Source organism: Periplaneta americana, chromosome 9, assembly GCF_040183065.1.
Source record: "Periplaneta americana isolate PAMFEO1 chromosome 9, P.americana_PAMFEO1_priV1, whole genome shotgun sequence".
NCBI lineage: Eukaryota > Metazoa > Arthropoda > Insecta > Blattodea > Blattidae > Periplaneta > Periplaneta americana.
Genome location: NC_091125.1, coordinates 170,624,757 through 170,646,945, shown reverse-complemented (window position 1 = coordinate 170,646,945; position 22,189 = coordinate 170,624,757). Strand labels below are relative to the sequence as shown.

The 22,189-nt window shown below is 36.8% G+C and overlaps 1 protein-coding gene across 1 annotated transcript in view; it reads right to left on the bottom strand.

The window, feature by feature from the left end:
• Positions 1-492: 492 nt before the first annotated feature.
• Positions 493-22,189, bottom strand: part of ergic53 (protein ERGIC-53) — a 29,715-nt gene continuing 8,018 nt past the window's right edge. Inside the window, exons 7-11 of the mRNA XM_069836372.1 lie at positions 17,525-17,681; positions 13,898-14,124; positions 9,658-9,769; positions 2,738-3,034; positions 493-1,023 (exon numbers count right to left, since the gene is read on the bottom strand). Coding sequence (XP_069692473.1) covers positions 987-1,023; positions 2,738-3,034; positions 9,658-9,769; positions 13,898-14,124; positions 17,525-17,681 — 830 coding nt within the window. The 3' untranslated portion in view covers positions 493-986. The remainder of the gene's footprint in view (positions 1,024-2,737; positions 3,035-9,657; positions 9,770-13,897; positions 14,125-17,524; positions 17,682-22,189) is intronic.

Here is a 22,189-nt window from a genome sequence, read left to right as displayed (position 1 = left end):
TTTCTGTTGGCCTATTCTTTCTGTTGTATCCTCCCATTTAATCCTTGGTCTTCCTCTTCTCTTTCTTCCTTCCACTCTCATTTCCATCACCTGTTTAACCTTCCTTTCCTCTCCCATACGATATACATGCCCAAACCATTTCAACTGCCTTTCATTAATCACCTCTGTTAATGCTTTTCTCAGTTTAACTTCTTCTCTTATCCTGTCATTCCTTATCCTATCTCTTCTATCTTTCCTACAGTTCTTCTAAGATATTTCATTTCCACTGCTGTTAATTTACTTCGATGTTTATCTAAGAGTGGTAAGCTTTCAGTACTATATTGTATTATAGGTTTAATTATTGAATTATATATCTGTATTTTTGTCTTAGTGGTTATTTCTTTTCTCCCAACTATTGTATTACTTATTTGATAGTATGACTACAGAAGAGCACATATGACAAATAGGATGGCTGGGAGAGGTGAGATTATGATGCTTTGAATGAATACACAGTTCAATGTAGACAACTTTTTTTACCCAAAAAAAACCACCCAATAACAACAAATGTTCACTTCGGAGCACTACATGTACACTTATTTCACACTTGCACACGCCACAATCTGACTGACTACGAGATGGAATGGAATGTCACACCATGGGAATGATACAAAACGTTGCAAGCTGGAAGCACAGGAGGGAGCTGTCTGTACGTCCGTCAGCTGTAATACTCAAGCACGCACACGCACACGCACTCACGCAAGCACACACACGCACAGACTCACACTGCATCACGTCTCTGGGATCCTGCTTGCTGCCTGGTGCCGGACAGTCTTTACACCTGCATGGCAGTAAGTCGAGACCAAATCGTCCTGTTCTCGTTGTGCGGGTCAGTATCAGCCCCTTTCTTCAGGTCCACAATTTAATAAGGTGTGAGCTTTCCCAGGTGAGGTGTCATGGTCATGAGGGCAGAGCCTCCCAGTAGTTAGTCCTGTTATGTTTTACTCTCTTCAGTAGAATTTCTTGGCCTGTGCTTCCCTGTTATCCCTGAAAAGAACAAACAAATAAACATCTCAATACATAACGGATTATTTTCTTCACAATTATGTTAGAAGATAATTCCTACAGGAGGTAACAATGATTCATTATCATTTGTAAACTGTTGGTGATGAACTTACTATATAATAATACGGTAAGTCAAAATTCAGTTTATAAAAATGTTGTTGTTTTCCAATGCCAGGCGTTTGACAATAAAGTCATTTGACCTCTTGCACTCCAATATTTTTCAAAGATATTATCATGACTAGCCACTGAAGCACAGATTTTGAGGTGTTCCGAATCCATTTCTTGGTTTGAGTTGCACAATAGGCAGTTAGGGAACTGATATATTCCAATTCTATGCAGGTGTTTGGCCAAACAATCATGGCCTGTTGCCAATCTAAATGCAGCTACGGATGATTTTCGTGGTAAATCGGGAATTAACTGTGGATTTTGATGCAGAGAGTTCCATTTTTTCCCTTGAGATTGTGCTATCAAATTTTGTTTGTTGAAGTCTAAGTATGTAGATTTAATAAATCTTTTCACAGAGTAATACATAGATTTAGTAACAGGTCTGTAAGTAGCAGTGCTGCCCTTCTTTGCTAAAGCATCCGCATTCTCATTTCCCAGGATTCCACAATGGGATGGTATCCATTGGAATACAATTCTTTTATTGAGTGATATTAATTGAGAGAGCATTTTAGTTATTTCTGCTGTTTGAGATGAAGGTGTGTGTTTAGAGACGATTGATAGAATAGCTGCTTTGGAGTCTGACAATATAATTGCATTCTTAAATTTATTGATGTGAAATAGAAGATTCCGGAGACTTTCACTTATTGCAACGATTTCTCCATCAAAACTTGTTGTTCCATATCCAAGAGATCTATAAAGTGAGAAGAGACAGCACGTAACACCTGCACCGGCACCTTGTTCTCTGGAGATCAAGGATCTGTCGGTGTATAAATGAAGCCAGTTTTGTGGAGGGTACCTAATATTAATTGTCTCTGAAGACAACTGTTTCATTATTTCAGTGCTTACTTCTGATTTCAGTATTTCTTCTGTTAAATTTAGATTATATTCTATATTTAATAGAGTTAAAGGGTTTGGTTTAATTTGTAAGTTTCTTTTAAATTCGGGATATTGATTTTCTGCTTTAATTCTTGAACCATGGATATGAAACTTTTTTGAGTTTTCAATCTACAGAGAGGACTGTATGAATGCCAACTGTTTCCTGGTAATCTGATAAGTTTTTCATATTGAATCAGTGCTTTTTCTTCTATTGTCATTTTGATGCTGTTAATATTAGTGAGGAATTTCATAGAATCTATTGGAGTTGTTTTGATTCCACCAGTAATGAGTCTGAGAGCTTGGTTTTGAACATATTCTATGTCGTTTATGAAAGGTGAAGTAATTAAAATTTCTCTGCAGTATGTCAGCACTGGTTGTATAAACATTTTGTATGCAGCGTTCAAAGTATTCCTAGAGCATCCCCATTTCTTTCCTGCTAGTCTTTTTAGAAGGACGTGTTTCGGGAAAGCGACTTTTGACCCACCCTGTATATTCAATGATCTTACAATTCATTAAATACAGTAATAAATCATCTATTAAAATTGTCACTAAAATAAAAGACAACCTGTAGCAATACACGAACAACATGAACATGGAAAATATGCGTTATCAGTTAACATTTCTTTCTGTTTCACATATTTACTACAACACACACCTCCAAAGTGAATACCCCAGTATGACGATAAGCTGAACCACTGCAAACACCAGGAAAACTGTTGTGGAAAGACAGGCAGTCTGTGGGGGACAGCCCCCTGCAGCCGTCCCTGCACCACCTGCACTAAGTCGTTGGCTGGCTGCAGCAACATCTCGCTTCACTGTGTTCAGTCCGTCACGCATCTCGCTGATGAGGCTCGCCATGTCGTATCCCACTGACTGGACCTGCGCTGTAGGTTGGCGGGCCTGATTCTGCAGGATGGAATCTGAGCGCGAATGCACCTCTTGCGTCAGTGCTCTGCAATGACATCAACATCTTGTAACATGAGGGAAACTCTGATCCAGGCAGCAGATGATACTTTTCTACACCTCAAGTGTTACTACTTCTGTCAGGCTTATAAAAGACTCCTTCAGAAGACCTTTCCGGTTTCGAACACATGTAATTTACGTTCTATGAATCTGAGGTGCATGAAAATAGCACCAATGGAAAGAGAAATTCAAAAAATTTAGTTCCTTACCTTAAAGATGTTCAATGTGTCCCCCTCAATAACACGGCACACATCAAGCCTATATTCAAGTTCCATGTAAGCACGCGGATTTTCCGACCCCCCAGATTCTGAGGTTATGTCTATTCACACTACTAGAAAGATGAAAAATGGCTTCGTCAGAAAACACCACGGAATGAATAAATTCATCATCGTTTTCAATTGAAGTTTGCATGCTTATGTAAAAAATTTCTTCGTAGCACTTTGTCCTCTGGTTTTAGGGCTTGCAGCAACTGTAGTCAGTATGGATGAAATTGCAACCGCTTTCAAAGAATCTTGTCTTAAAATCAATGTACCATTTATGGATTGTAGGCCACTGGATGGATCTGCACCAAACTTTGTTCGGTAATGCCGTTGCACATTAATAACCGACTGGTTCACATGAAAATCAAGCTTTTCTGTCCTCTATAACAGCCATTTCGCCTCAACAATGAACAAATTTGTTTATATGCGCTATTATGAGGCAGTGTTACCAACTAGGAAAACAATGTTGCCACAACTAAACTTTTTGAGTTTCTCTTTCATGCACCTCAGATTCATAGAACGTAAATTACATGTGTTCGAAACCAGAAAGATCTTTTGTAAGAGCCCTGTATATAAACCACTATATCACAGAATCAGCTTGAATGGATGGATCACAAATTAACATGAATACTTTATTTGGAGTACATCATTTACTTAGCAGTTAAAAATTATCAGCATTATATGCTATAGATTTGGATTTAAATTTTGAGTTCAAGTGAAAATCTGCAAGGCAAAGATGAGGCAGATATTCACAGATTACTTCAGTTTTCCCTACCATTACCTGATATCATCATCACCATAGTTATTATTTTTTTTATTTTAGTAGGTTATTTTACGACGCTTTATCAACATCTAGGTTATTTAGCGTCTGAATGAGATGAAGGTGATAATGCCGGTGAAATGAGTCCGGGGTCCAACACCGAAAGTTACCCAGCATTTGCTCATATTGGGTTGAGGGAAAACCCCGGAAAAAACCTCAACTAGGTAACATGCCCCGACCGAGAATCGAACCCGAGCCACCTGGTTGCGCGGCCAGACGCGCTGACCGTTACTCCACAGGTGTGGACTCGTTATTATTACTATTACTATTATTATTCTTATTATTATTATCGTGCAACATTAATCAACATCATCCAATTGGTCCACTACATGCAATGTTAAAATAGCAAAATGGTCTATAATTTTGGTGCATCACACTTCACAAGGACACTTGTTACAATGATGATCATGTAAATGCATTTGCCACTGTGTTAGAGAAAGCAAAAGGAAAAATAATTTATTTGTGTTAATTTATCACGTTCTATGCCTGAAGGGCCCCATACACGCTCAGACTTATCTATACAGACTTATGTCAGGCAAGTATGTCTGAATTGGATGATTGTCCATACACGCTCAGACTTATCTATACAGACTTACGTCAGGCAAGTATGTCTGAATTGGATGATTGTCCATACACGCTCAGACGACAATGCTCTTTCTTAATATTACTGTTTTTGTTCCGGCTTCATGAAGAGCTTTGACAATTCATCCATTTTCTTTAATAATGATAAGGTCAATTACGATTCAGTGGTTAACTAAAAAATAAGTTACCACCTATTAATTCAGTAGAATATGTTTTCGTGTTTTATGTTTGGTGTACATAGCAGCATTATAGTTCCCAATATTTGAAATTAATACATTATATGTTCTCTGACAACCTAAAGCAAAGATAATTAAATTGATTTACATTTTATAAAACTGTGTAATGTTTACAAATTAGGATTAATGCAGATTCTACGTCACAAAAAGACTTTTTTTTTTAAGTGAATATTTCCCTTAAAATATTTTCTGCTATTAATTTCAAATTATACAGGGTGATTCACAAAGATCGTGCCATACTCTGGGATCTGATTTCGGACATCATTGTGGAGAAAATAGATCCTACATACATGTGACCGATTTTGAATGGTTTTGGATAATATTACGGTTCTTTCTTCCATAACACACATCCTTGTGAAACTTCCTCTCTCTGAACGTTTACAGCTATGTGCACTAGCAGTAACAGGCCTGATACGAACTGCCACACTTATACAGCACAGTCCATTGAACAAACAATTGAATTCTCTATGTCATGTTTGTAAGATGGAAAATAGTCACAGATTCCACCATAATCTTAATATTTGGGTAACAGCATTAAACAAAGAATGTGCAAGAAGTCCACGATGCAAAAAAACATTCCCGATAAAGTTGAAGTGCTGTGCTTGTGACACACCCCTTCGCTCCATAAATAAGTGAATTTCACAAAAGCGTGAACAGAAAATCCACAACCCCAACCATGTGTCATATAATCTAACAAAAACACTTTTAATGAGGTAATATCGAAACCTCCCTTCAAACTGCGGACACAATTTCCACAGCAGACAGATAAATAATCAGCATGAATTCTTACACAGTCACATGGCATACAAGATGACCTTGTAGCTGAGTAAGCAAGCTTAGATTTAATGTGGGCAGCTAATTCTTTATATTTATCTATCTGCTTTGGAGATTTAATAATGAGCGCAATCTGAGGAGAGATTTCGACATGAGCTCATAACAGTTTCCTTCTCACCCACTGGTATCAGCTGCTTAATGCTGCTGGTCCTGTTGGCTACTGGTTCGTGCCTCATACTCTTGCTCAGGTGAATTTCTCAAACCTATAATATTACTCACTTTTACAAAAATGACTTACAGGAAACATTTTATCTGGGCAAACCGTTACAATTAAACCAAACACTATTAACCTATTTCATTCAGTGGACTGTGATGTGCTGTACCATATTTTTCTGTGTATAAGACACTTTCCTTTATAGGATGAACTCATAAAATTAAAGTAATTTAATCCCAAGCATTTGGCCTTCTCCATATTAATCTTACAGAGTCATTCTGCTTGTCATCTATTGTAGTGTATTCATTAACATTCCATGGTATTCATACATTGCTCCACAGCTAGAATATGGAACAAGTCAAAAAACTTAATACTATAATAAAGTCTTAATTTATAGTCACAGTCTAGATGAAATATATACAGACGAGATTTACAATGTAGTCTACTAGTACAACACAAAGTTTTAGTATCAATTTCATTAAGAGTTATTGAATGTCATGAATTCACCTACAGAATAGAAGGCGTGAGAAATTAGATACTTCTTTAACTTGGCCCTAAATAAGCTTATGTTTTGAGTTTCATTTTTTATATCGATAGGGAGGCTATTAAAAATTTTTACTGCCATATAACACACTCCTTTTTGATAGCATGATAGACTTGCCGATGGAGTATGGAAGTCATTTTTTTGACGTGTATTTATGCTATGAACTGTTGAATTAGTTACAAAGTTTTCACGATTACATAAGAGGAAGATTATTAATGAAAAAATATACTGACAAGCCATGGACATTATTTGTAGTTTTTTTAAAATAGTCCTACAAGATTCCCTATATTTGGCACCTACTATTATTCTAATTACTCTTTTTTGTAAAAGGAATATACTGTTACTATCTGAGGAATTTCCCCAGAATATTATTCCAAAACTCATTACTGAGTGGAAGTATGCAAAGTATATTGTTTTTAAGGTATTGATATTTACTATCTTTTGCATAGATCTAATAGCAAAACAAGCTGAATTTAGTTTGGGGGTAATTTCTTTAATATGATTTTTCCAATTTAACACATTATCGATTTTTAAGCCAAGAAATTTGTATACAACTGACAAATTCGGTAATCATTATTAAACCATCAGTAAAATTATGTTCATTATTGTTATTCAATGAAATTTCATGGTTGCTTTTCACACCACGGCTTTCTTTTTTAAGTAGCATATGAAAACAGATACTAAATATACATCATGTTTCATAAAGATTTGAAGAGTTAAAAAACTTTATTGTGAGTAAACTATTGAACTTAAGTTAATGAAACCAGTCCAGAACGAACGAGGAACTCAGTTTTTTTTTTACATCCACAAATGTTCAATGTGTGTACCATGGCTAACACGGCACACATCCACACGATAGTGTAGTTCTTGCCACACTCGCATCAACATGGACCTGTCGACAGTGTCATCTGCTGCGATGATACACTGCCTTAGGTCTGTGATATTACATGACATCGGTGGGACGAATACACTGTCTTTGATGTAATTACAGAAAAAGAAGTCACACGGTATAAAGTCCGGTGATAGTGGGGGCCACACTGTTTTTGACATGTCTAGTTCTCTAACTACAATTTCTGTCGATTTCTGTGGGCTGCGCACAAAACATGTCTGCACACAATCCCTGTCTTCCTCTGAGGTAAATGGGTGATCAGGTGATTTTCCTTTGCACAGAAAACCTGTTTCTTTCAATTATTTGCAAATTGAATTTTCGCTATGTGGGTTTTTTTTTTTTTTTCGAATTTGCTACGAAATCCATGCAGGACAGTAATCACTGACTTAGTAGTGTGAAATTCCAAAAGTAGAACGATTTCTCCACATGCGTAGCAACCATTGCACAACAATAAGGAATACAAACTGTAGTTGAACAAAGCAAAACGGCCTTGCAGCAGGAATGTGAACTCTAGGCTCAACAAAACATACACATACAAAATGTTTGAGTTCCTTGTTCGTTCTGGACTGATTTCATTAATGTAAGTTCAATAGTTTACTTGCAATAAAGTTTTGTAACTCCTCAAATCTTTATGAAACACTGTGTATTACTACCATGGTAACCTCCACTGTATAAGGTGCATGTACAGTATGATCCATATAAACCTTCACCATTTTAATTAGTTATAATTTCTCTTTGGGGGTTAGTATGAACCTGAAATTGAATATTATCTCTATGATTCTGAGAGAATTTATACCCGTACCCTTGGCATGATTATCGTCCATTGTTGATATTGATATTGACTATTACTGTAGAAAGTATGTAGTGAATAGTTGGTTGTAATATCTCAAACATGCAACACTCAGCAAATCCAGCTTTCAGGTATAACTCCCTGTGAAGTTGATTTGAATAATTTCGAGGGAAAAATTGTTCCGGGGCTGGGGCCGAGTTCCTGGGTAGCTCAGTTGGTAGAGCGTTGATACGTTTAACCAAAGGTCCCAGGTTCGATACCCGGCCCCGGAACAATTTTTCCTTCGAAATTATTCAAATCAACTTCACAGGGAGTTATACCTGAAAGCTTGATTTGCATAATATACGTCACTGTTCGTTAACAGAAAACCACAATTTAAGTCACACAGAGTTAGTGTGCACTCAATGTTGGTTGCTTGACGGTTGTCAGCCCACTTTGAGGTCTGTGGATATAGAGGGAAAAATTGGATAGTGTCAGGTAGAGTTCCCGGGTGGTTCAGTTGGTAGAGCGTTGGTACATTTAACCAAAGGTCCCAGGTTCGATACCCGGCCCCGGAACAATTTTTCCCTCGAAATTATTCATGCAACACTCACTTCAACAGCGTTTTTATGCTGAAAATATACCGGATGACAAATTCCCTGGTTAAAATGTAACGGGCATTTCAAACCAAATTTGGTGTGCACTATGTTCCAACCAAGCCATCAATTTTGTCGAGAGTAAAGCTGGAGACAACTGGCTCGTTTTTTAGCAAAGGTGGGAAACATACACCTGGAAAGGCCTCAAGCTTGTGTGGACAATGTTCGAGAACATTTACTAAACTCACCAAAGAAATTGCTGTGTCGATTAAGCCAGGAGATAGGCTACTCACATGGCACATGTCAGAGAGTAGCAAAGAAATCGCGTTTACGAGCATAAAGAATGCATCAAGTGCAGAAATTGAAGGAACCAGACTAGCAAAAGTGAGTGCATTATTGCCAAAACACGCTGTTGAAGTGAGTTGTTTACAATATTACGTTGAACTGATCACTGCATGCATTCTGCAATAACAGCCAATATCAATATCAACAGTGGACAACAATCATGCCAGGGCTACCAATATAAATTCTTCCAGAACACAGAGATTATAATATTAGAGTTCAAGTTTATACTAACTCCCAAAGAGAAACTGTAACTCATTAAAATGGTCAAGATTTATATGGATCACCCTGTATATTTTAGGCTTAATTTTAAAGTAACAAAATGGGTCATAAACACTAGAGAATATGGTACCATCTGTATATGTTTGGCAGCTTATATTGTTCACACACTGTATTCACAACATTACGTCATAAATTCAACTGTTCAATTAGTTATTGTCAGAAAAGAAGTGAATGAAATTACATGTTAATTTCATTTCAAAACATTATAGTCACTTTAGGAGGTACAACAATGCCTTACAAGTTAATAAGTAGCTATCTTCTAAGAAATATTATTACATTACACAAAGCAATGTAAATCACTCACTTTATGTCACGGGCAGTGTTGAGGATTGTATTTTGGTTGCTCAGCACAAGGTCAACTTCGTGGCGTCGAATGGTATCCACCAGCATGGGCTGGCCTGGTACCTGACCTGTAGCTATAAAACAAAGTGTACCTCTGATTAATGTAATGCAGGTTTTCAGTGTTTAACTTATATAGCATTTAGACATAGCATATGAAGGCGTTATTTTAATAATGATTTTGAGATATGGAATCTTAAAGTTAAATGTGTACAGGATGCAAAATATTTGAAAAATAACAGTTCACATTTTCTTGTCAGACATTAAGCTTCCTATGCTTGGGGTTTATAAATATTGTGTCAGACATGTCTAATAAAGGGGAGGGGGGGGACAATGCAGGTATACCACTATTCAAATAAATTTCAATACGATTGATAAATCCAAGACAACTCTTTGGAAGTGTATCGGAATAATGCTTTATTGAAAAGAAGGTGAATTTCAATATAAAAATGGATATTTCATAATTTGGATCAAGATCTCAGTCATCGATATCATCAGTCACACAAAATCTCTTTAGAATCACTCATTTTGGCTAAGCATGGAACACAGTTGAATTATACCATTATTAAAATAATTTTCTTGTAGGATTATCTAAGATGCCTGAATTATGGTGCACTCTGTTGGCAGTAGAAGGAAGTTAGAGTTGTACCACCATTAAAATAATCCCTTCATATATAATTATGCACGTTTGCAGGTCCGAATTTAAGCATGAGCTTCATGAGACCGGGCACAGGGTGAGAAATTTGTTGTTGTTGTTTTCTAATGCCAGGCGTTTGACAATAAAGTCATTTGACCTCTTGCACTCCAATATTTTTCAAAGATATTATCATGGCCAGCCACTGAAGCACAGATTGGTGAGAAATTTGTAGGGGGCGGCAAAATTTTGAGAAAAGAAAAAAAAAATCGACCTGGAAATAAATTTTCGATATTTTCCTGCTTCGCAGATGTTTGCTTTACATAGTAGCACTAAATTGTTACATGCCATTTTTTTTTACAGTTTGACTGCTATATGTCTAAGATTTTCATGTTACGGGGGGGGGGGGGGGGGAGGAGTGCAAAATTTTTTCAGGTCCATAAGCATAGCACTACCTAAATACGAGGCTGTGTGTGTGTGTGTTTTTTTTCGAACATCAGATTCAGAACTGTTCCATTTACATACCACAAGACAGATTTCACTAAGAGAAATTCTAGAAATGTCGAAAGACAAGCTGGCAGCATTAAGAGGGGACACACAGTGAATATTAGCTAATCTCGACATAATGTCTCATATACAGGTTGAACCGTAAGTAATGTCATTAATTTCAGGGGTTATTCTTTGAGATATTTCTAACAAAAGGGTTTAATATAATTTTGCTCGTCTTTGCTTCCTTTTCGAGATAAAAATTGTTTTATATTAAATATTTCATAGCGTGTTTTGGGAAAGCCATTGATTTAATTCCCAATATGCTCAGTCAGTTTAAGATATTATAAGTGTATTACGATAACAAATGACAGAAAGAATTTTAGTTTGTCCTTCAAATGTGCAGAAATTTGATCCGAACAAATGTAACATTTTAAAATTCCTTTTCAGAACGAAAAGTTACATTTGTTTGGATCAAATTTCTGCACATTTAAAGACCAAAACTAAAATTCTTTCAATTATCATCATAATACACTGCTCTCTTAAGCTGACTGAGCATATTGGGAATTAATTCAGTAGCTTTTTCCAAAACAGACTATGAAATGTCTCATATCAAACAATATTTAGCTCAAAAAGAAAGCAAAAACTAGCAAAATTACATTAAACTTATTGTTTGAAATATTGTGCCGTTTTATTTCGGCACGTCTTTCTTTTCCTTTCTATTTCTTTTATATTTTTCTATCTTTATACTTTTCTCTGTTAGTTTTAATTATTCTAACTCTTCATAGATGGCTTGTTGTTTTTTCCTTTCTGATCTAGTTCTTCTTACTTCTCGTAGATGGCTTCTTTCCTCTCACCTTTCTGTTTTCCCGTAATGTATGGTGTTCTTTCTTGTTATCTGTGATGTGTTGAAAACAAGGGCCTAGCCTAAGGCTGGCGAGTGATTGGTTGATTCCCTGGGGGGAAGTTAGTATTTATTGCTGATTGGTTGATATCCTGGGGGGAAGTTAGTATTTTTCATTACCTTATCTGATTGGTTAAGACAGTCATGCCGTTTGAGATTTTCGTCTATGAAGCGAATTGTTCGTGGCTAGTGGCGTGAGTACGCTAGAGGGATGGCTTGGAGGTAGTATGTGCGTTGTGATGGGCACGAGCTCCTATGTAGGCCGGGGATCGAACCGGGTTCGATAAGTCTACTAGTAGCTGTGTAGTCAAACGTGTTGTGGGAACCTGCGGTAGGACCGTGGAAGAGTGATTTTTGAGAGTAGCGTCTGTCTGGTGATAGGCAGCGTGCAGACCGGAGTGTGTCGAGAGTTTCAGTTACGTACATGTTGTTGCGGGAACCTACGATTGGATCGTGGAAGAAAGAGTAATAGAGGATGGTAACGTTTTACTCCCAAGGTCGGGAAGTTATACTCAGTCATTTGGTGTGCTAACTTTATTGAACTGGATGCGATTTTCTACTTAGCTATCGGGCAGTCAACTCTGTTTAAATACTGACCGGTATTTTATTTGCTGTTCCAGTCTCTCAAGCTGTGATGTAACTAATAGTCAACCACGGGCTACTAGAAGTTTTACTGCCTTATTCTGGAACGTTTTACTTAGAGATTTCACCAATAAACTTTGTACGAGTATGGAATTCAAAATTGAGGCTTTCATTGTTGTGTGTCGAGTGAGGGGTGTCCATTTTCAGTGTAACAATTATATGTGTGTTAAGTATTGGTTATGAGTGAGGTGAGTCGACAAGATGGATGCCAACATAGAGGGATTACCATTCATGTCAGGTAACCAGTTGGGTTTTACATTACGCTGTGACGTATATATAGTCTGTGTGACGCTATTATTTGGTTTATTTTAAATAAATGTCTGTCTTTAACGTAGGCAATGTGTGTTGTCACTTAATTACCTCGGCGAACTGATTACCATCCTGATCATAACATTTCATGGCAGGGTTATTTGGTATAATTATTATGATATTTATAATTTATTCCGCCGATCAAAAGTTCTACCAGACCCAGTGGCGGTGCAATATCTCAAAGAATAAACCCTTGAAATTAATGATATTACTTACGGTTCACCCTATATAGTCAAGTTATGAGTCAAACTAAATGTGTATGATGTCATATTAAACTGAAACTGTGTTTTATTTTATTGAGATATTTTGTAATATTTTCTAACAGTTGGCTGGTTTCCAATGATATGCACTTGACAATAAGTCACTGGTTGCTCTAAACTTATCTCAGCTCAAATAATACTCATTTTCAACTTGTGCACATTGCACATGTATGTTGGAAGCTATTGTCACACACAAGGCTGTGGGTTAGTAAGGTTTTTTAATCTACATATTCCATTTTTCTCTACCACAGGCATCCATAATTATTTGTGACTGCATCGGTTATCAAAAAGTTCAGGCATATAATTATTTCCTTTATTCATATTTATTAGCATGAACTTCAACTGATTTACAGTTTACAATCTTCCCCATCTTAAGAGGACACACTACTGAGTTTTCGTCAATTTTGGTCAATGTTAAAAGTTAATTTTTTTTTACTGATGAACTGTATTGACCCATGCACCATTTCATTGTAGGTAGTCTTGGCATCATTTTAAAAGTTTAAGAAACAAATTATCTTTATATGAGACCCAGATATTTCTTTACTAAAATTATAAACACTTTTTTATATTTTATTTTTTTCCGAGTACATTTTTCAATATAAAATTTTGAAAATAATTGTGCACATGTAACTCATCAACATCTATTCGATTTTAAAACTTCAAAAACTTACAATCTAAATTGTGGAGATTAGAAATCTCAGTAGAGTGTCCCCTTAAATATGTGGAACTGATACCACATACCTTGGGCTCAGAGACAATTATTGCAACCCCTAGACCAACAAGGACGAATATTACTTCCCAAAAATCATTACAACCGCATTTAGTTTCCATACAAGTTCCATTAAAAATTTCATTTTTTTTTTTTAATTCTCAGCATCCAGATTACCTAACAGGTAATGTTTGGCCACATTTCGACATTTTAAATTCATGGTAATATTTAAGAAAATGTTCACCAAAGCACGTGACTCACCCACAGGCTGGCCACCAGTAGCCTGCACAGAGGACAGCAGACTGAGTGTCCGTTCCTGACGGCCCACCACCTCGTCCAGCTTGCGATTCAACTCCCGCAGCACTTCGAACATCTGACTCTGCCCGGTGAAGATCTGCCGCAGCTCTCGCTGATTGTCAGACTCAAACCACTCCTCGAATTCAGAGTCCTTATCCTTCCGGACAGACTCTGGGTGCTCCCTGCGGTACCTGCACCCCACAGACAATTCCAATATTACACATTAATTCTTCATGAATGCACTTATGGAAATCATAACTGTCAGTTCCTACGTTATAGTGTTATCAGTAGACTAGGAATTTAGGGGAGAAGTCTACATTATTCATCTGAATTGTTCGTTCTTGTTTTTGCCGTCGTCATTCAAACATCCATCCATGTATAATTTTTCGGGCCTGCCAGTAATGAACAATTTCCCCATATGGGTTAGTAATATCTTAATCTGCTTTGCTAGTACTAGTAAATCCTTCAATTCCTATAAACAGCATTGAATCTGCATACTTTTACCAACAGACTTCAGCATTTCGTTTAACTTCTCCCAAGTCCATGCTTGCAGTCTTATTTTAGTCACCCTCCCTGCCTTTTTTTCGAGTGTTCCATCTGGTTTGCTTCAGCTGGTGCAAGGTCCAGCACCACTTTTCTATATAATCTGCTTCGAGAAATCTCTGTTTTATGCACAGCCTTTCTCACTTCTGATCACAGACAGTAGTTTACAGATTTATAATTGAAGTGTTCTCTGGAACAAAAACTTAGCTACAAATTCTTGAATTTGAGATACACAGCTTCAAAACATTTTAGATCTGGTATGACAGCATTGCGCAGAACGACTTTCAAATGTTTCTAGAGGGTGCAGTGTTTGTTGGAGGAAAATAATATTTTTTCAGGAGGGAGATGTGTGCAGGTGTTACGTGCTGTCTCTTCTCACTTTATAGATCTCTTGGATATGGAACAACAAGTTTTGATGGTGAAATCATTGCAATAAGTGAAAGTCTCAGGAATCTTCTATGCCACATCAATAAATTTAAGAATGCAGTTATATTGTCAGACTCCAAAGAAACTATTCTATCAATAGTCTCTAGACACACACCTTCATCTCAAACAGCAGAAATAACTAAAATGCTCTCTCAATTAATATCACTCAATAAAAGAATTGTATTCCAATGGATACCATCCCACTGTGGAATCCTGGGAAACGAGAATGCGGATGCTTTAGCAAAGAAGGGCAGCACTGCTACTTACAGACCTGTTACTAAATCTACTTATTACTCTAAGAAAAGATTTATTAAATCTACATACTTAGACTTCAACAAACAAAATTTGATAACTCAATCCCAAGGGAAAAAATGGAACTCTCTGCATCATAATCCATAGTTAATTCCCGATTTACCAAGAAAATCGTCTGTAGCTGCATTTAGATTGGCAACAGGCCATGATTGTTTGGCCAAACATCTGCATAGAATTGGAATATATCAGTCCCCTAACTGCCCATTGTGCAACTCAAACCAAGAAATGGATTCGGAACACTCAAAATCTGTGCTTCAGTGGCTGGTCATGATAATATCTTTGAAAAATATTGGAGTGCAAGAGGTCAAATGACTTTATTGTCAAACGCCTGGCATTAGAAAACAACAATAATATATGCTTTCAAGTCTCACTACAGTAAAAGCTGGATGAAAATTACCCCCCTTTAGGAACAAGATCTTTGGGTGTCTGCTGAAAAGATAGAGTGAGACCGTAACAGGCCACCAGGCTTAATACGTGATAGGAAGAAGAATAATATACACTGGAAACTGAAAAACGACGTAAGGTACGTTAAGTTGTTATTCCAGAGAATGCCTCAATTCTTGGATTATTAAAATTGTTACCTCCCATATTTCACAGGTACAAAGAAGAATAGATTTTAACACTGTTGTTAAATATTCATACACATAATTATAAGATTTGAATTCACATGGTCACTAATACTAGCACAAACCACAATTGAAGGGTACACGGGAAAAACAAACAATGTCACATTTCCATTAAGGTTGAGATATTGATCTATTCCGGTATATTACTGCTAAATTTATTGGAGTTTCTACTTGAAATGAAGGAAATGATGAATGTATCCGTGGTTTTAATTCTCCTTTACCACTTTTGGTAAAAATAACACTAAAGTTTGTAGTAATACAGTGAATTAGATAATGACATCACCCTTAACAGCATTGTGACATAGTTCGTTTTTCCCGTGTATCCTTCAATTCATTATGCCACAGTCATTCTTAATTTGTTTTGCATAACCAAAGCTCATTTCGAAATCAGAGGCCTTCTTCTAATATTGTAGTAAGATTTAGGCCTATTGACCTGTCCCATATTCTATACAGAGAAAGATTCTCTCCAGCGAGTTGGTCTTCCAGGTTCTGTAAATCCTTTGCACTTTTATTTGATTATCTGTTTTTGCAGTCTATCATCTTGCATTCTACATACGAGCCATTCGGAGCAAAAGTGGTGCAAGTCAAAATTGGGTAATGACGTTTAACCCCTTACCGCATTCTGGGACAGATATGGCACATACCAGTTTTATATTCATATAATTTATAAGCATATATTTCAAACTGCATACAGGACAGATATGGCACATAGTCAAGAATTGGATTTGACCATAGGTGACATCAGTTGAGAAAGAAAGAACTACTTAAGTTATTTGAATATCAAACCGGTGTGTGCAAGACTGTCCCATGCGGTAAGGGGTTAAAGTAAAAATTCTGTAAAATACAGCGCAAAGTAGCAATTAATATGTCCTTCGTGCTATCCACTGACTACTAATAGTTTAAATAAATTGAATATTAATTGCTACTTTGCCCTATATTCTACAGAATGTTTACTTTAACCCTCATTACCCATTTTTAACTTATACCACTTCTGCTCTCAATGGCTCATATATGGTGATACCAGTTTCTACTATTTTATGAGTTAAATTATATATTTGTAGCTGATCTCTTATTATCATATATATTTTTTATATATTTTGATGTACCGAAGTACATATGATATTTCCATGCAGATATTCTGCGTCATCATATGATGAAAGAATGATGGAACGGAGAAAAGTTCTCTCCGGCGCCAGGATTTGAACCCGGGTTTTCAGCTCTACGTGCTGATGCTTTATCCACTAAGCTTAGTGGGTAAAGCATCAGCACGTAGAGCTGAAAACCCGGGTTCAAATCCCGGCGCTGGAGAGAATTTTTCTCCGTTCCATCACTCTTTCATCTTATTATCATGTTTCTGATCTGATCTTTGAGAGTGAATCCTGCTGATGCCTTCAAAATATTATTTCCGCACTTTCAATTCTTCCTTCATCTGTCCCTACTTCATTGTTAAAATTGGCATTGTCATCATCTTATAAAATTTTAATTGTGTATCAATCCTTGTTTTCTTCTATAGTTCCACACATACTTTGGAACTTGTTTGAAATCAGATGTACATTAATTATTTATGCAAAAAATAATAATCATGGCATCCTGAGGAAGCTACAACTGATATTGTTTCATACGAAAAGTTCATTAAAACTAAGAAGTAAATCAGTGACTTAGTAAAACAGACATTTGTGCTTACTCTTCTTTCTGTTGCTCCAGTTTGCGCTGGTAGTCAGCATATTCCTGGGACAGCTTGCGCTGCTCCTCTTCAGACACATGCACGCCCCCTGCCGGGGATGGTGCCTGTCCAGGTGGATGCAGGCTTGTAGTCAGGAAATGCAGCACATCGTGGTCATCTGCCACACACACAATATTCATTAAGCCCCATTCGTGATGAAAATCTAAATATCAGCTAAAATATCAAACTTAACCATTCACAATGAAAACTGGATTAACTAATCAACTTAACACTCCACATAAACTGTATATTAGTCTTTTATTAAACCCTGAAATTTTGTGTAAATACGAATAACCAAGTTTTCATCAGAATATGAAATACTGTCACAGTACTTTTTTTGGAGGCGCAAGGGGGGAATACTTGCACATTATACCATAGGAAAACACTTAGCCCTAGAAACACTAAGCATTGATATGCTATGGCTTAGTTCGTATTGTGTATATTTATTTCTTGTAAAACATTTAGGCCCAATTGTATAAAACTTCCTGACTAAAGATCAACTTTGATCGAAGATCGAAAAGTGAACCGAGTTCAGACACTTCTTCAATTGTATACAACTTTTCTGCGATCAAATTACCATGGTTCAAATGCAATCTAAGTTCACGTGAAAAGGATTTGGCAACATTGCATAAACAGGTGAAATACGTGATGCACGGACCATGTTATACAGGTTTGTTCAGTGTTGCCAATCTAACGACTGTAACTCTTTTTCAACAACAATTTCTTTTAACTTTTATATTGCTTAAATAGGGATTTAGTGACCTTTTTAGCACCCCATAGTGACAAAATTTAATCTTTCTTTGTTGATAATGAGAAATCTAGCGACTTTACAACTATTTTTTGGCGACTTTCCATACACTCTGTTGGAGACACTGGTTTTTTGTGCAATGTAAATAATGGCGGACAATAAGAAGAAGGTTGACTGTTCTCCGAGTTGTTATGTGATGGTGTTTGATACTGCTAAACACAATAAAGCTTTATAAAACGACAATTTTCGTTTAGTAATACAGTTTGAATTTATGAATGTACCTATCATATCCATTAATAATTAATGGTTGTTATAAACATAATATAATTATAGGATATGTTATTTGATACTGCTGAACACGATAGAGCCTTATAAAATATAAGATTGTTTGTGTATTAAGGCAAGAAATTGAAAGAAATATATATAAATGTACCTAACATATCCGTTAATATTAATAATAATGGATATTTTATTTGCACAATCTGTCACTCGTATATTTCAAACAGAAAAGAAATAACTGAACTTGGATCATCTAACTTAATCGTAGAAATTTCTTCAGTCAAAGTTGACTTTAGTTTGAGACAAATTAATCTCAGATTGGACTTTATACAACACAAAATTCCAAGTTCTGTTGAAACAAGGATCAATTTAACCCCTTATCTAAGATTAAATGGTTTATACAATCAGGCCTTAACTGGATAAATGAGACTTGCTACTATGTACACTTGTGATATTTTATCTACTTTTGTTAAATAAAATGCAAAACATTGCTAGCTAATGCTTGTGTTCATATTCTATTTACTTAATTTAAAATACTTAACCACTGTTTACTAGAGGCAGCAGCATGCTACTTTTGCTACATAGATCCATTCAGCCTACAGCAGCCTCAAATGATCAGATCATATCATATTTTTTTTTTTTTTTTTATAGATCACAAATTATTGACCTATACACTTCAGCTCATACTGTGTTATAACATACTTCAGACTGATATATTCCAATTCTATGCAGGTGTTTGGCGAAACAATCATGGCCTGTTGCCAATCTAAATGCAGCTACAGACGATTTTCGTGGTAAATCGGGAATTAACTGTGGATTATGATGCAGAGAGTTCCATTTTTTCCCTTGGGATTGTGTTATCAAATTTTGTTTGTTGAAGTCTAAGTATGTAGATTTAATAAATCTTTTCACAGAGTAATACGTAGATTTAGTAACAGGTCTGTAAGTAGCAGTGCTGCCTTCTTTGCTAAAGCATCCGCATTCTCGTTTCCCAGGATTCCACAATGGGATGGTATCCATTGGAATACAATTCTTTTATTGAGTGATAATAATTGAGAAAGCATTTTAGTTATTTCTGCTGTTTGAGATGAAGGTGTGTGTTTAGAGACGATTGATAGAATAGCTGCTTTGGAGTCTGACAATATAACTGCATCCCTAAATTTATTGATGTGGCATAGAAGATTACTGGAGTTAAATGGCAAGTTGTAGCCGATTTAAGTGAACACCATATTTTAACGTTTTGGTGACTACTTCATTCACACACAACCCCTAGAATGTCTGGAGGACCACACCTGCTGTTGGTCGACGGGTCCATTGGACCTAGCTGGGAGATCTTGTTGATCACCAGCTTTCCCTCCTTAAGCCACTGGAGGACGATTTTAGTGCCATAGTCCCCTAACTGCCCATTGTGCAACTCAAACCAAGAAATGGATTCGGAACACCTCAAAATCTGTGCTTCAATGGCTAGTCATGATAATATCTTCGAAAAATATTGGAGTGCAAGAGGTCAAATGACTTTATTGTCAAACGCCTGGCATGAGAAAACAACAACAACAACTTCAGACTGTATTTGTTTTAAATAATTGAACTAAACAAATGCAGAGGCTTGCTGTGGCTGGTATTTTATTTACTTCACTGTGCTCATAACTGAAATACTACCATAATTTATGTAATGTAATTAATTAGACAATTTCATAATGTTTATGACTACAATTATAAAAGCTTGGAGTTGAGAAGTTCCTATATTCATGGCACTGTTTTAAAGTTTACAACAGGCTCTTTGCATATGACACAATTTGACATAGTTTATGTAAGCAGAGTCAGTTCTGCTTAAAAGGCACACACAGTATCTAAATGAGAATGTGTACATGTATTTTATGTAAATAAACTACCACAGTGGCTTAGTGCTAGCATGCTGGGTTTATAAACCAAGGAGACCCAGGTTCAAATCCTAGTTGACCCACACTCTGAATTTATAACTTGTGTTGGACAACCCCGTGGTCCAGACAACACAAGGGTACTCCAATTCCCCTATAACATCCTAACAATTCATCATTATCATTATCATCCATTATGAGTGTAATGTGCATCCCCTGTCTGTGATGTACTCTGGATAATCTCTGACGAACTAACTGTTTATGCTTCTCGGCACTAACAACATGTATGAGTCTGCTTGTGGAGTTGGGGTGAACAATGGCAAGTTAAGGGGCCTGCTATTGGCCAAATAATTGTATACAAATGGCATACAGTTGGTAAAAATATTACCTTCACGTTAATGTGCTTAATTTGCTCATTAACAAATAAAATACCAAAAAAACTGTTAAACACTTGTCATGTATCATATTGTGACAGCCACGTCGACAGTCGATCACGCGTCCCACAGAAGGGGTGGCGCGCACAAAGGCAGACGCGGGAAGAGAAGAGAGAAAGCTGCGAGATGCTGGCAGCTGTGTGCGGGTAGAGAGGGAGGCCAGCACTGTGGCACGGCCCGTGGCGAAGGGAGAGGGGAAGAAAACCGACTGCGACGGACGTAAAGGAAGACTGGCCAGCGCGAAGCTGAAAGTTTCGAAAAGTTACGCGAGCCGATTGTTGTAACGAAACGTCTAGAAATCGAAAAGACGAGAACCTGTAATTTAGTAATAAATACAGGATGTGAAGAGAAGCGAGTTCAGTTTTTGGACAGCAAGCCAGTCAGACTTATGTAGCAGTGAAGTCAGCTTCGAGACCGGAGTTCGACTTGAGTGTGTCCGCAACTGTGTGAGTGCGGCATATCCGGAGTCTTTGGTTCGATGTGCAGTGGACCACAGTTGGGGGACCTGAGTCCGAAGTTCAGTGGACTGTCTCTGGAAGTCTTGGGTTCGATATAATGTGAACTTGAGTGAATGAGCTAGAAGAACTAGCCAAGGCAAATAAACTGTGAACTGACAGTTTTGTTTTGTAAATAGTGCTTTGTGAACATTAGTTGAGATTAGGAGTACATTGTTGTTCTCAATAATCCAAGTGAATTGCCATTGTCGTCTGTGGAGTGCAATAACGAATACTGTGTTGCTGTGTGGAGTGGAAATCCCATTGTTTATGGGAGTATTTAAATTCAATTATAGAAAGTGATTATTGTTGTGACAATAAAAGTTGCATTATTGTTTTGAATTAAAAGTTACAATATAAAGACATTACTTCTTACAGAGTGAACTCCAAGAGATCGGCATACATCATCTGAATTTCACGGATTTCTACACTCAAAATTAAGCATGGAAATAAAATAGACAAGTCCTACACATTTTAAGCTACTTCGAAAGCTTGCTTCACATATGATACAAATATCCAGGTCTCAATGTAGTACTGCACCAGTCATCCAATTAAAGACCTGCACTGCCTTGTACACAATACACAGGTATTTGAATGACTTCACTGAATTCCCGCAAGGTCGAGCCATAATCAATGAATGCAATAAACAGGAAATGGAATGTAGACTGGTATTGGTGAGAAAAGCAATGATGGAGAGGTAGTGGGAGCATTGATATCAACAAAAACCATGTATTAGTTATAAAATACATGGACAACAAACATAGAACTTACTAAAGTTGGTTTTTTTTGTAGCA